The sequence below is a fragment of the Haemorhous mexicanus genome, chromosome 4 (genome assembly GCF_027477595.1).
Source record: "Haemorhous mexicanus isolate bHaeMex1 chromosome 4, bHaeMex1.pri, whole genome shotgun sequence".
NCBI classification, from domain to species: Eukaryota; Metazoa; Chordata; class Aves; order Passeriformes; family Fringillidae; genus Haemorhous; species Haemorhous mexicanus.
This window is the reverse complement of record NC_082344.1, coordinates 4,441,425-4,454,548: the sequence shown is the minus strand read 5'-3', so window position 1 is coordinate 4,454,548 and position 13,124 is coordinate 4,441,425. Positions and strand designations below refer to the sequence as shown.

General features: G+C 38.4%; 1 protein-coding gene across 4 annotated transcripts in view; it reads left to right on the top strand.

Annotated features, from left to right (window-relative positions):
* The window catches only part of PRDM5 (PR/SET domain 5), a 58,296-nt gene that overhangs the window by 44,567 nt on the left and 605 nt on the right, over nt 1–13,124 (top strand). For 3 of the 4 annotated variants that reach the window (XM_059843706.1, XM_059843704.1, XM_059843703.1), the window contains one exon: nt 8,345–8,449. In XM_059843706.1, coding sequence (XP_059699689.1) covers nt 8,345–8,449 — 105 coding nt within the window. Of the gene's footprint in view, nt 1–8,344; nt 8,450–9,914; nt 13,119–13,124 lie in introns of those variants that run through there. The other variant, XM_059843705.1, reaches the window with a different exon arrangement.

Sequence of the window (13,124 nt, the reverse complement as noted above, 5' to 3'; positions counted from 1 at the left end):
TGATTTTTCATACAGTTTGAGTAAAAAAAACAAACACTCCCCAGCCTCTGTAGAAGAAAAATAGAGGAAAAATTATACTATTAGGCTTTTAGAGTCTACAGTGATTTACACCAAGTGATGTTTTCTTCTAAGCATTTTTTTAGCTGATAGGAAAGGGAGGAGTTAGGAGAATAAATTTTAAGGAGTGGATATTTCTTTTTAATATATGTAGACACTGTAATTAGACAGGCTTTGGACATAATAAAATTTGTTTTAAAATGTCTCAGGAAATGCTCTACTGTACCATGGAGGCCTAATACCATGCTTAGAGGTACAAAGAACTCAGTGCACACCAAATGTGATCTAAGTGTTTCCATATACTTCAGATGTGTTGATCATCTACATCTCAAAGGTCACGTTTCAGGTTTTTTTATTTTGGTGTGTGGAGGTGCTTAGAAGACTGCTGGTCATCCCCACAGCTATGCTGTAGGATTAAAATGTGCAAGCCAAACATGGTTTTTTAGACTTGATTAGATTTTGGTTCTTTTTATGGTAATGCTGCTCTTATCCCAAAACTTGACAGTGAGGCTCATTCATGTTGGATTGCCATTACATGTTCATTTATCTCCATGTAAATATTTTTTTTTTTACTTTGAAGTAACAGCAATCAGTACTGCTAACATTTAATAGTAATTTCTAAATTGAAGTCTGTTGCTATAATCTTGAATGTCCCAACTTCCCCTCTTCCTCCAGTTCACCTTATTTAATATTTAAGTAGAACTGGACAGCTAAAACATCAAAGGAGGTCTTAGGAGGAGGGGGGAAAAAATGGGCTAAAATTATTAATAAAAACAAGAGAAGAGAAAACCAAGTTTACTATGGACTTTCAAGCCAGAAGAAGGAATTATGCCTGAGTCTGTTCTGCAGATCATGATCCATGAAGTACTACAGGATAATAAGCTATTGTTATTTTATTGTTCGGGTGAGTAAATATTAGTGCAGATACAAGGGAATAAATATGTATTTTAGCTGATGTGGAAGAACAGACTGGTGAAGGGAATTGGAAGGAAAGGAAATGTGGGAGCAACAATACTGAGGTAAATGGGGAAGACACCATTTGTGTCTTGGCAAGAATGTGAAGATTTATTTAATCTTAGTAGTGGATTGATGCTTGTCAGGAATTCAGAGTACAAGACCCAAACCAACCCCCCTTCAGCAGAGAAAACAGCTGCTGAGCTATTCAGGTGTGTCTTTCCTGAAGTGAGGGCTCGTGATCTGAATCCTGGCTCTGAAGGAGATGTGTTCTAACTGCACCATGTAGGGACTTCTCCAGGGAAGAAAGAAACCTGTGCAGAAAGAGTTTGAGACCCCTGAGCACAATGCTTATGCACTAGGACTTGTTCTGTGTTCCTAGGCTGTTTAAACAGAGATGAACTAAAGATTAGGAAATAAAAAATGCGCTGTGTTTGCCAAAGGTTTGGGTCCTTCTGTCAGTTCTAAGAACAGGAAAAACCAGGAAGTCACACTTGAAATTTCTCTTTTCAATCATCCCCTGTTTTGACTTTTCAAAATGGTGTAAGGTTGTTGGCTTTTCCTTTTTTTACCCTTTCCTACATGTATATTTTATTTGACATTTATTCTTGCCTGCAAGATGGTTATTGAAAGAAAAAATAGCAAGATGTATAAATCCTGAAGGTATTTTTGTGTCAGCTCAGCCTAGCAATGTGGAAATAAACACAACCATAATATGCTTCTGCAGTGATAAAATATTTTTTATTCATAAATATCTTGAAAAAAAGAATCTGGTCTTTTGGCCAGAAAGTTTGTGAAGTGGCTTAAAATACTGTGACATTCACCCAAGACAGTAGAGATTAAATCTCAGTGTACTTTACCAGTGGGCTTAAATGCCAGACCTGATGCTGGGGATCAGGGAAGGCTGCTGGAAAAATCATTGTAGAAAGTTGATTAAGGTCTGGCAGCTGCTAAAGTGAGCACAGCCTGGGTGGCCACAGGTGTCAGCTCCAGCTCTGGAGTAAAGAGAGAAGGTAAGGCCAAACCCCTGCTGGCCAGGGCCGGGGAGAAAACACCACCCACCTGATATTAAAATGTCACCTGAGCACTGATTTGTTTCTATGAAAGTAAATGTGTTTGCTTTATGGTTTGATGGGTTTGAGTTTTTTTTTCCTTAAGGAGAAATGTAGCAGCCTAGGAAAACATAAATGTGGAACTTATTGAAGTTGTTGATGAAATGAGTTTATGGACCATATCAGCTTTGATGGAGTTACATGCACATTTCCAACCCTCACACTGTAGGAAACTTCAGCTCTTTCCTAAGGCTTTATTCGGTGCCTGACTTAACATTGCAATGTTTAAGCTTAAACATGTGGGAAAATTATTCTATGTTGCAGCAATAGAGTTGCTAATGCTTGGAAATGGAGCCATTGATAGGTGCCCAGAGTTGTTGTCATGTTGAATTGATGTTTTCATTACTTCTGTGAATGCTGATTTTATTACAGTTGGATTCAGTGATGAAAAACAGAAAGAGTTGAAGCTATTTGAAAATGGCTTTTCATGACTTGCTTTGAATGTTTCATATTTACATATAACAGATATATTTAGTTTTTATAACTTCTTTAAAAATCTGAGCTCCAGTGGGTGGAAGCTGCCAGCCTGTGCTTAAATGAGGTACATTTCTGAGATAATATAAAAATTAGAGACATTTCAGTGTATAATTTTTGTTTCATGCATAAGTGCCTACTATTTTAAAACACATTAATATTTAAATAGGTTTAAACCACACTATGTGTGGAAATTAACCAACCTTGAAATAATTTCGAGTTTTATTTATGGATTTCATGGGAATAGGGATAAACCATGGTGAGTATGGAAGTGAGGCAGTCTCCTGTCGAGGACTCTTGCAGACAGTGTTTTTGTTCCCTGAACAAGAAGAGGTCCCGAGTTAAACAGTCTTTCCAAGGCACTCATTTGGAATTTTACACTGCCCCCTCTTTTTTAACCCAAGGAGTATTAAAATAGTAGTAAATGAGAAATAATGCAAGGACAATATTGACATAATTTCACTTCTTCTGTGTTTCTCAGGTAATATTTGAACCTAAAGTTTGAGAAAGTGTTGTATGTTTTAGAAGCACCATAAAATGCTATTGTCAAAAAATATTTCTTTGTGCACTAAATATAGACTTTTGGGCACATGGCAGTCAGTAATGAAACAATATGGTGTGTTGACTGAATTTGGAGGGGCTTTTCCATCTTGGATTTTATCTATATTTGCCTGTTGGTGAGATAGGGGTGAGTTCTGAAACGTCTGCCTGAGGATGATGGCTTTGCCAGGGCTGTGGTTTCCTTGCTTCTGGAATGTGTTTGCACATAGAATGGGGAAGGTTTGAATCCCACTGCACCTATATTTTCACACTTTTTTATGGAATGTTGATTGATGATCATGCCTTCCTCATAGAGTGAAAATGTACTTTTTCTATATTGATACTGTTATTTTCCAGGAGCAGGTGAACATCTATAGAATTTTCATCAATGCTGATTCAATAAACCCTCCTTCACTAAATTTTAGGGACAGAAATTACCTCAGCAGTTCAAAAAATTTCAAAGAAATGAGAACTTTTCAGTTTATGGGCAGCAAATAGGCAGGACTGTCATGGAAAATTGGTAGTTAATGATATGGTAAAGCCCAATGAATTGCATATACTGGATCTTTTTAAGAAATGCATTTTTTTTTTCTGGCAGGCATTTCAGAGAAGATTCATGCTTTTGTTTTAATTATAATTTTTATTGCAAAAAAGATTATTTTTTCAATACTACTTAAACTGAATTAATTGAGACCTGTTCTTAAAAAAACATTAGTCATTTCAAATAAAAGTCACATTTTGTTTAAATCTGCCAGAATTATTTCACAGTTGTTTTAACAGGAAAATTTTTTGGCCTGCTTTAATTGTTGGAAATATTTTTTTAAAGGATTTTGCTTTTCAACATGTTCTTGTAAAGTGATTTTTAATTGAGGCTTAATATTATAAGTTTCAAATCCCTGCTATTTCTGTAGAGTTGTAAATTCTCATCAGCCTTTGTCTTCGAGTGTCAATGTTATGTTAGTAATTTAAGTAGGCCTCTGTCTCTGGGTCAGCTGCTTGCTGAAACCTGCAGAAACTTTCTAGATCTAAGAGAGCATCTTGCTACTTCTTGAATTCTTTTCACTTAGATACAAAACTGGAGTCCGTTAATGGGGGCTATCTGTGATTTTAAGTGTAAGCAGATTTCCTGCATTTTCAGGTTGGCAAAGCTGAAGGATTTCCAGATTTCTCTTTGAGAGTAACAAGCTCCTGGTAGCTGCAGACATGACTGGTGTATTTTAATGTTATCTGGCTGGTCATGTTTGCTCATTCTAGGCCACATTTTTCCATTTGCCTGATGTTTTTTTCAAAACAGTTTTTTCATTAACCCTCTGTTCAGGTGATAGTGCAAGCATGTAAGTCATATTCAGTAACAGTAATACTGTTACTTTCAACATTTTCACATAAAGCACCTTTTGAAAGCAAATAATGTTACTGTATCAGTATCTCATGAATAGACATTTTAAGATTTTTCTGTGAGCAAAGGAAGGCTCTGTTTTAGAATAATGGATAGAAAAGGATTATGTATTTTGATTTTTTTTTTTGTGTCCTGTAGCATCACCATTATTCCCGTCAGTCAGTTTTCATGTTCATGTCACAAGTGTAAATATTTCCATGTAATACAAGACCTGATAAGCTTTTCCTTTTTTCTCTGAACCTCTCTCAAGCTTCAGTTTTCAGCATGTTGAAAATACAGACCCATCAAGTTGGTGGTTGTGTTCTTAACTCTTATTTTAATCTTGAGATATGTTTATTTGGTAATAATAATAATAAAGTTTAAATTATGTTTGTCTTGCTGTAACTGTTGAGCTGATGAAATAGTTTTAAATTCAGATTTAGAAAGCAAGTTGGAGAGACTCCTGCCAAAGTCATTCACGTTTCACCTGTGTAACCAATATTACCAGGTTTACAGAGCACAAATGCTAACTTAGTGTACATAATGTATTTATATTTCTTCACAAGACATACAGGCAACTGCAGCAGCAGCTAGCAGTTCAGATATTCTGCATTTGAGTAATTCCATCTGCTGTGCTTGCAGGACACTCTGTGCACACTTTGTGTCAAGCTGTTGAAGGTGCACCAAATGTCCTTGAGATTTGTCATGTTCTGAATGAGGTCTTTCTAATGCAAAACACAACTTGCTTAGAATTCAAGGTGTGATTTGTGATTCAGCCATCCACAGACACAGGAGTGTGTACTACAGGCCCTGTTTTATTTGATGTGGTTTTAAAAATGTTTATTTTCTCTCAGTTTTGATGGTGAAAACCACCAGAGAAGGGAGCTTTTAGGTCAGCATGTGTCAGTCTTAGAGCAAAGCACCTTCCAGAGTACCATTGGGCTCTGCTTGGCCTTTCCTTTTCAGAGGCAGGAAGGTAGTAAATCCTGATTTACATATTTCTGTTCATACCTGGCATGCTTAAAATGGAGATATTAAATCACTGCAGTATCAGCCATGTCCTGTCTCTCTCGGTCTCCCTGCTCCCTTCCTCATTTAGATGGTTAATAAAAGAAAACACATGTAACCCTTCCACTTGGCTGCCACCACAGCCATGGCCTGGCAGATGCTTCTTCAGCAGAGGGCAGATTTATAGTACCAGCATTTGCTAACTCCTCTGAAGTCAGATTTGGATCATCTTCCCAATGAGCTCCTGTTTTGTTGATAGTTAGCAGGTTTTTCCCTTTTCTTCATGTTTTAAATTTGTCCAGCTTTTTTCTCATCTCAGTGTTGGCCCCTTTTGTCCTTTGGTGGTAGCATTAGCTTTTTCAGACATGTTGCCATGGTTTTTATCATTTTTTTTCCTCTGCTCACATTTAAAGCAGTGATGATTATGCCAAGCAAATATCACATTTTCCATGTTGCAAGTGTTGCCTTCTCTAACCATTGTGCAATGGAAATTTGATATGAGGGGGAGAAGGAGCAGAGAGAAAAGGAAAAGCACAGAATGTTTTATTTTGAAGAAATGGATCTGTGAGGATGATGTTTTCTTCAAAATCAACAACAAAAAAAGTCTTTTTCTCTGGAGATGAACTGAGGGCCAAGTTTTGCTCTGGACAGCACTACTGGTTTTCCTGAAACAGACACAGATGTGAATGGAGGGCAGCTTCACTCAGGAGAGAGGAGGCTGGTGTGAATCAGTCATGTCTGCTGAAGTCACTGGAATATACAGATGGAAGGGATCTAAAATTAGATCAAAGACAGCTTTGGGTGTATTTCATGCACTACAGATGTGAATTTCAGTACAAGTGCCAAGGGGATGTTAGATACACCATTTTTTGCCACAGAGAATAATAGAAATGTGGAATATGAACAGCCAAACATAACCTGGGGGAAGATAATACAACTCAGGTTTGTGACTCCAGCCTCCCAGAGTCTAAAATGGCTCTTTGTCCAAAATGGAATCCCGAAATTCATTTAGTGCTGGAATGATTGACCTGGTCATTATCAAGTCAATTCTTCAGATAGCTGAAGACCAAGATAATAAAAAGGGAGCCAGTCCACCTGGTGCAGTTTGCAGTAGTGAATGCTTTTGTAGGTGTTTAAGATGTGCACATCGTATACTTCACTTTGCACTTTCTGGGGAGCAGCCTCGACACAGAAAGGCTGCTTTTGGAGAACTCACAGAAATGTGGTTTGTGTTAACCACAATGCAAAACCAATTAAAGGGTTGTTGCAGAAACCTGCTTTTCACATGGCTTATTCGTACATTTCCCTTAAAAATGCAGACCCTGCTCCATGAAGTCTTTAGTCAGGTCAGCAAAGCTCCCTGTGACATGAACTTTTTGGTCTAGATGATTTATTTTTTTTTATTTTCACAGATCAATTCAGATCTTTTTTAGGTAATTTGTTATGTTTTGCTGTCTCCTGAAGAGTCATGGCAATAACACTGCCTTTTCTAGGAAACTTGGTGGGAGGAGACTGCAAAATCAGAGAACCCCATGTTTGCCTCACTGAGGTCTCTGGGCCTGCCTTAAAGAGAGAGAGACTGGGACATAGCCAGCACTAATTTATTGTGCACCATGTTAAGTGTATGGTGAATGCTGGTGAATCCTGGCAGGATTGAGCCATGTATGGAGACCTGATGGTTCCCAGAGACTGAGTAGGAATTCAATAACCAGACAGCTTATTCTCTTTGCTGCTTTAATGCCTGAGTTGTTCCATCCCACTCATCCGTGGATCCCACATCATCTCCCCAAAGAGCTTCATTACTGCCTATTATTTGTTAATTCATAGATCTAGCTGCTTTTTTGCCTATTAATTTATACTCATTGCTTTCAATTTAATTTAGTAAAAAATATTTACTTTTCTTAAAATACCTTTCTTCAGAACTTAAGCAGTACAGAATTAGAGACTACAGAAAAAAAAGTAGAATGAGAGTGATGGAAGTCTAATTGGTGCAAAAATAAGGGTTCCTCTAGAACATGAAAATTTTAATGAGGCCGTGTGCACTGCCATAATGCTAATTCTTGCATTTAATTGATTTATTATTGATTTCTATACAGTTTTTCTGTAACTTTAGTGGAATCAAGGAAGAATTACACCTATAAAAATTTCTAGATGAAGGAAGAACATCAAAGAAAAAAATCTTTGCATAAGTGGGTTTCCTTATTTATCTCTAATTATTTGTTTCATGTCAGTGAAATTGCAGCTTTTCTAACATGTTTTACAGTAGCTGCTAACCAATAGTTCTAATAAAAATACAGATGGTTTGGTTGCCATCTGCACTTCTTTTGAGATTCTGCAATGATTATGTGATTAACCTTCTGTCACCACTTTTCAAAGTAAGTTTTTATGCTACCACAGGCTTTCCTTGTACCTCCTCTTCTTCCCCTTACCTCTTCCCCTGGTTGGAAACCTCCACACAAACTCGAAGTTTTTGTGGATAATCTTACTTGTCTGTGTGCTTTAAGCATTTTTGGGGGATAAAGGAAAGCGCATTGGAATTTTATGTTTCTGTACCTTTCTCATGACAAAAAGCAGGCTCCCCAAATGGCTGGGTTTAAAAGACTGGAACGGATAATTAATTCATAAGTGGGTGCTGAAGTGGAAACTGTCAGGCCACAGCTTTCCCAGCTTTCACCTAATCATTTGAAAGTCATTTTCTGTTGTTTTCACTGACTGTAATACCTTGGAGAGAAAATAAAACTTGCACCATCCAGCATGGAATTCCACTCTAATGGCCTGGGCTCTGTGTTGACTCACTTTCACTCGCTGTTGTCATTGCGCGCAGGAAAAGCCGTACCAGTGCTCGGAGTGTAACAAGGCTTTCAGTCAGAAGCGAGGCCTGGACGAGCACATGAGGACCCACACCGGGGAGAAGCCCTTCCAGTGTGATGTGAGTTCCTCTCCTCCTTTCCCTTTGTGTTCTCAGCCTCAGTGCAGCACAGGATTTAATTGCAGGGATATTGTGGCCTTGCACTTACTGCTTGTGGCATTGTTACACTTCACATAGGCTTGGATTGCCCAAAGAATGCAAGGCCGTTCAGGGAATTTCATGTACCCTCTTTGCTTGCCAAGAGCCACGCACACCCGTTCATTTTATAGTTTTGAATCCCATAAGAGTTATTTTCACCATTTGTAATGCAATTTGGATGTTACCATTTACAAGTTCATGCTGCTTGGGGTCCTGTATGAATTGTATGACAGGTTAATAGTTGGAGATTAGCTTGTGTAGAAAAAGGGATTTAATTTATTACATGGAATCTCATGCTTCTGATGTTGAATGACACAAATATGAATTCAGAATTGCCTGGTTCTGTTGAAATCTGGTCTGATATTTTCAACATCTGCTCACAGCCTCTTGTTGCTCAGTGAGGGAATCTGGGATGCTGTGCACGCTCACAGGGCTGAAATGCAGTGTATCCTGTGAGAGTTCATAGATCACTGTCAGGTACCCTTCATGCAGCCTGCCCCCCCATATGCAACATCTCTCAGCTTTTGGGAAGTAGATGGGAAGGCTGAATGTGCAGAAACTGTCAGAGAATAATGTCTTCCAGAACTATCAAATGCCAAAATTGTTGCTCAAGGATTTAGAGGGAGGCGTCAGAATGGGTGTAGAATTAGTGTAGGTGTTTTGCTTTGTGATACTGACTCTTTATGAGGCAGTCAAAGGGGAGTGCCAGCTCTCAGTTATATCCTAGATGGCTCAGTCTGAGCAGCTGTAAATTTACTCAGAAATTTATATAATTAGATGCAAAATTAGAATAACAGCTTGGCGGGAGAGTTTTAAGGGTCTGTTAACCGTTCTGGTTTTTAATGAATTATCTGATGTCATTTCATTGAGAATAAAATATATTAATTTCATGAAAAAGTTCAACTAAGATATTTTGCTGATGTCTACAAGTTAGGAGATTTGCTGTATTCTTTTGGGATAATCTCAGCCTGGCTCTGGATAGTACCTTGAGGATTTCTCTAACTCCAAATCATTGTCAATAACTTTTTCAGCTTTCAGATTGTTATACTGTTTATCAGTTCTTGGCCAGCTTGCAGTGTAAATGCAGTTTTTCCCACACTGTGGATCCAAGGTTCACTGCTATTGGATTCAGAGTGTGCTTTTGCAGACTGATGTGGTATGGTGGTTATATTTTATTATTTTTCCTTGCTTTAGTTAGCAATAGGAGCTGTATGAAAGCATTCTTCCCTGTTTCAGCTTTTCCTTCATTTTTCCTTATGAATCAAGTAGAGCTTCCCAAACCATAGCATTTCTAGAAGCAGCTGTAATCTCTGTCTAGTCCTAGTCCTTCACTTGAGAATTCTTCAGAGTGTACCTTCAGTTATTGGTGATATTTTTTGTACTTCAGGTTTCTACCTTTTTTCACCAAAATCAGTCTTCAGAAGGAGCCTTATGCTGGCTGCACGCTGTCAGAGGCTGCTGATCTTCTGGGCTTTGGACATAACAGCAGTTGCCTCCACTGTTCATTCCTGCATGCTCCAGTCACCCAGGTGCCCACCATGGTCTGTTGCTTAATGCACACTTGGAGAGGGTTAAAATTGGTGTTTTCAATCATTTCTCCTGATTTTACCTGGGCTCCTGTTCCGCACATGCTAGGGACACAGTACATGTCACCCAGAGCAGCCCATTCCTCCAGAGCTGTCTTGCAAATTGCATGATTCCAGATGTTTATGTAGAAGTTACAGGCAAAGCTGTCGTAGACAATTACAGAAAAACATCCCTATGGGGGACATTTATTGTGGGCTACCCAATACTAAATTTCATTTTTACATTTGAGTATTTTCACCTACAGTTTTTTTTTTTTTCTGCTCAAGATAGCTTTAGATGCTCTAGTTATTTTTCCATGTGGTAATTTGAGTGGTAATTTATGACAACAACTTCCACAAGTTCTTATCTCTGGAATACTACATACCAATTCTTTTAGTCTATATTTTTCCTTTGAATAGATTTTTTTTTTCCAGAGGCAGAAATAAAAATCATGTCTTCTCTTCCTGTCTCATTCTCCTCTCTCTCAGGCACATGGAACAGTCATTACAGTGCAGGATTGAGTTACATGTGAAACTAATCCTTGTACTCTGTTTGAGGAAGGTGCTACAGTTTATTTATGTGTCTATTCTCGTGTCTTATCAGTCAGCAAAGCATTTTCAGACCTTAATGTCTCAAAGCTCTCACATCCCACGGATCATAGCGGAAATTGAATATTCCCATTTTAAGATGGCAATTCTAATACATGTCACCCAGAAAAGTGAAAATAACTGAAATATGGAAATAGAAATGCAATTTTTCATAGAAAATTAGATGTCTGTCCTCTCCAGACCAGCCTGTTTTTTACTGGAAGGCCAATTGAGCTTCAGTTTCTCAGAGACAATAGATTATTTTAGGGGGGCATAAAGGTCAAGTACTGCCTGTCCTGGTTTCTTTCCAATACAGTATTTCCTTCTACTCTGCCTCTGGTTGACCTTACACTTTATTTCAAATGTCAGTCTTTCCATCCTCCCTACCTGACCAAAACTTTGATCATTTTGAAGAGACTGATAAGAGCTCAAGTGCACATTAGCAAGGAAGATTGTAAATCTGTAAAATATCAGTCTTGCTTACAAAATTGATATACAAATCAAACTGTTTAAAAAAATCCCCAAACCTTTTCTGCATAAGAACAGCACAGGATGTGCCATACCTTTAATAACCCTGTGCACTTCATGTGTTTTTTGAAGAAGGAAGGTAGCACAACATGTTAGAGCCTTGGAGGAACAGAAGGACACATTATATTGGTCACACGAGCAGAAAAAAATGAAATAAATGTTCTTTGAGGCTGTGTTATAAGCTGTTTATTTTAGAAATGAAGGGATGTGTGTAAGATACACAAAACACACACATATCTTGTCTGTGTGTATGTCCCTGATTGGCCTCCTGGCTCTCAAGAAACATGGAGTATTTACAAGTGTGTGACACTTCCAGCACACTGGGATTCGTGGCTGTGATTAGATAAATGTTATGGGTTCCCTTTGTGTGCTCTGTGAAGGGGAAACAGAAACCTGGCTTTGCCAGAAGCAGTGCTCAGAGCTGACCAGTGGGTGCTGTAATTGAGGTTCACTGTCAGTAACGAAGGGGTGGCTGTTGCTTGGGTCTCAAAGAGGTTTATTCAGAGATTATTCACTGGGGAAGAGCAGGAGAGCTGCTGTATGAAGGTCTTCAGCATTATGTCATGTCAGAAAGTCAAAAATGTTCTAGTGCAGCAGCACACACAGTGTCGGGAGAAATTATTTTGGGTACAAAACTTGCCTCTGGCCATGGCCATTTTATGGTCATTTACTGGTTTAGCCTTATTTGGCATAAAATCCATATGCTGGAGGTCAAGATGATCTACTTGGATGGTCAGCTCTTGTTGTGGTTTCAAAAGGAATAAGTCATCATTCAGCATTTGCAGTAGTTGGGTGCCAATATAAATTTAAAGCTTTGTTTTTCTCCAGAGGGATTGTCCTGGTTTCCTTGAGTTTTTTTCTGCATGAAAGAGATGTTGTCTGGAATGAACATGGAATTTTAAGAGTGCAAGCCTATGGATGTTCATTCTTGTTTCATTATATGACTCTTGTCTATTTCATTTGTCAAATCAGCAGCTGCTTCCTTTTCTTTTTTTCTTCATTTCCCTGTCAAATTTGTGCTAGAATATTTCCTTGCACAATAAGTAAGTGTGACAGTGTAACTGCACAGTTGTTGAGTTGGTGTCCTGCCTTAACTTTTAATTCCAACTTTTCTTTGCTGAACTTGTTCTTTTAACCTTTGTGTTCTTTTAACCTTTTGTGTTTTTCATTTTAACTTCAGTACAGGGGTTTTATAAAGGAATGGCTTTAGTATGGGCAGAGTCCCTCATGCCTCTGTTCATCTCTTCAAATGGCAGAATGAACTGGACTGCCTGGAGTACAGTGGAGGAAGGAGAGCAGCACACCAGATAATAATGCAAAGGAATTGCACCTTCTTTTACCAGATGTCTGCCATTTTCTTGGCCAGGTAGAGAAAGGTAGAACAATGAGGTTTCCTTTACATTAGTAGTTAATCTTTCTTGCAGTTTTCAGAACCTGTTCCTTCTCACTCCTCCCTCCTTGCAGCTGAGCAGTTGAAACTGATTCTTTTGAAAGCTGCAGGTGTCATTCTAGAGGTCAGGAAGGAAATATGTAATTTGAACTGATGTTTGCTCATGTTGTTTTGTCACAATTTTTGCTGCATCCCAGACAGAACAATAGCTTTTAAAAAAACCAGAACAAAGCACCACGATATTACCAGAACATCTCAATGTGTTGGTATTTTGAAGATTGAGTCTATTTTAGATAGACAACATCCTTGTGCTTGTGGTAGCACTCCTAATATACAGCATAAAAAATGCCAGGCAGAGTAAAAATCTTTCAGGTGCTCTCTGAAGGAATTTTTCTTCCAATGACCAGCTCATTTATTAAGTTCTGCAGGTATGTGTGGCTGTGGCCTCAGTGATGTAACCTTAGGAGTGTTGCACATGCTTGAAGTTGTAATACTTGGTTTGTCTTTGTCTTGTGTTCACTGCCTC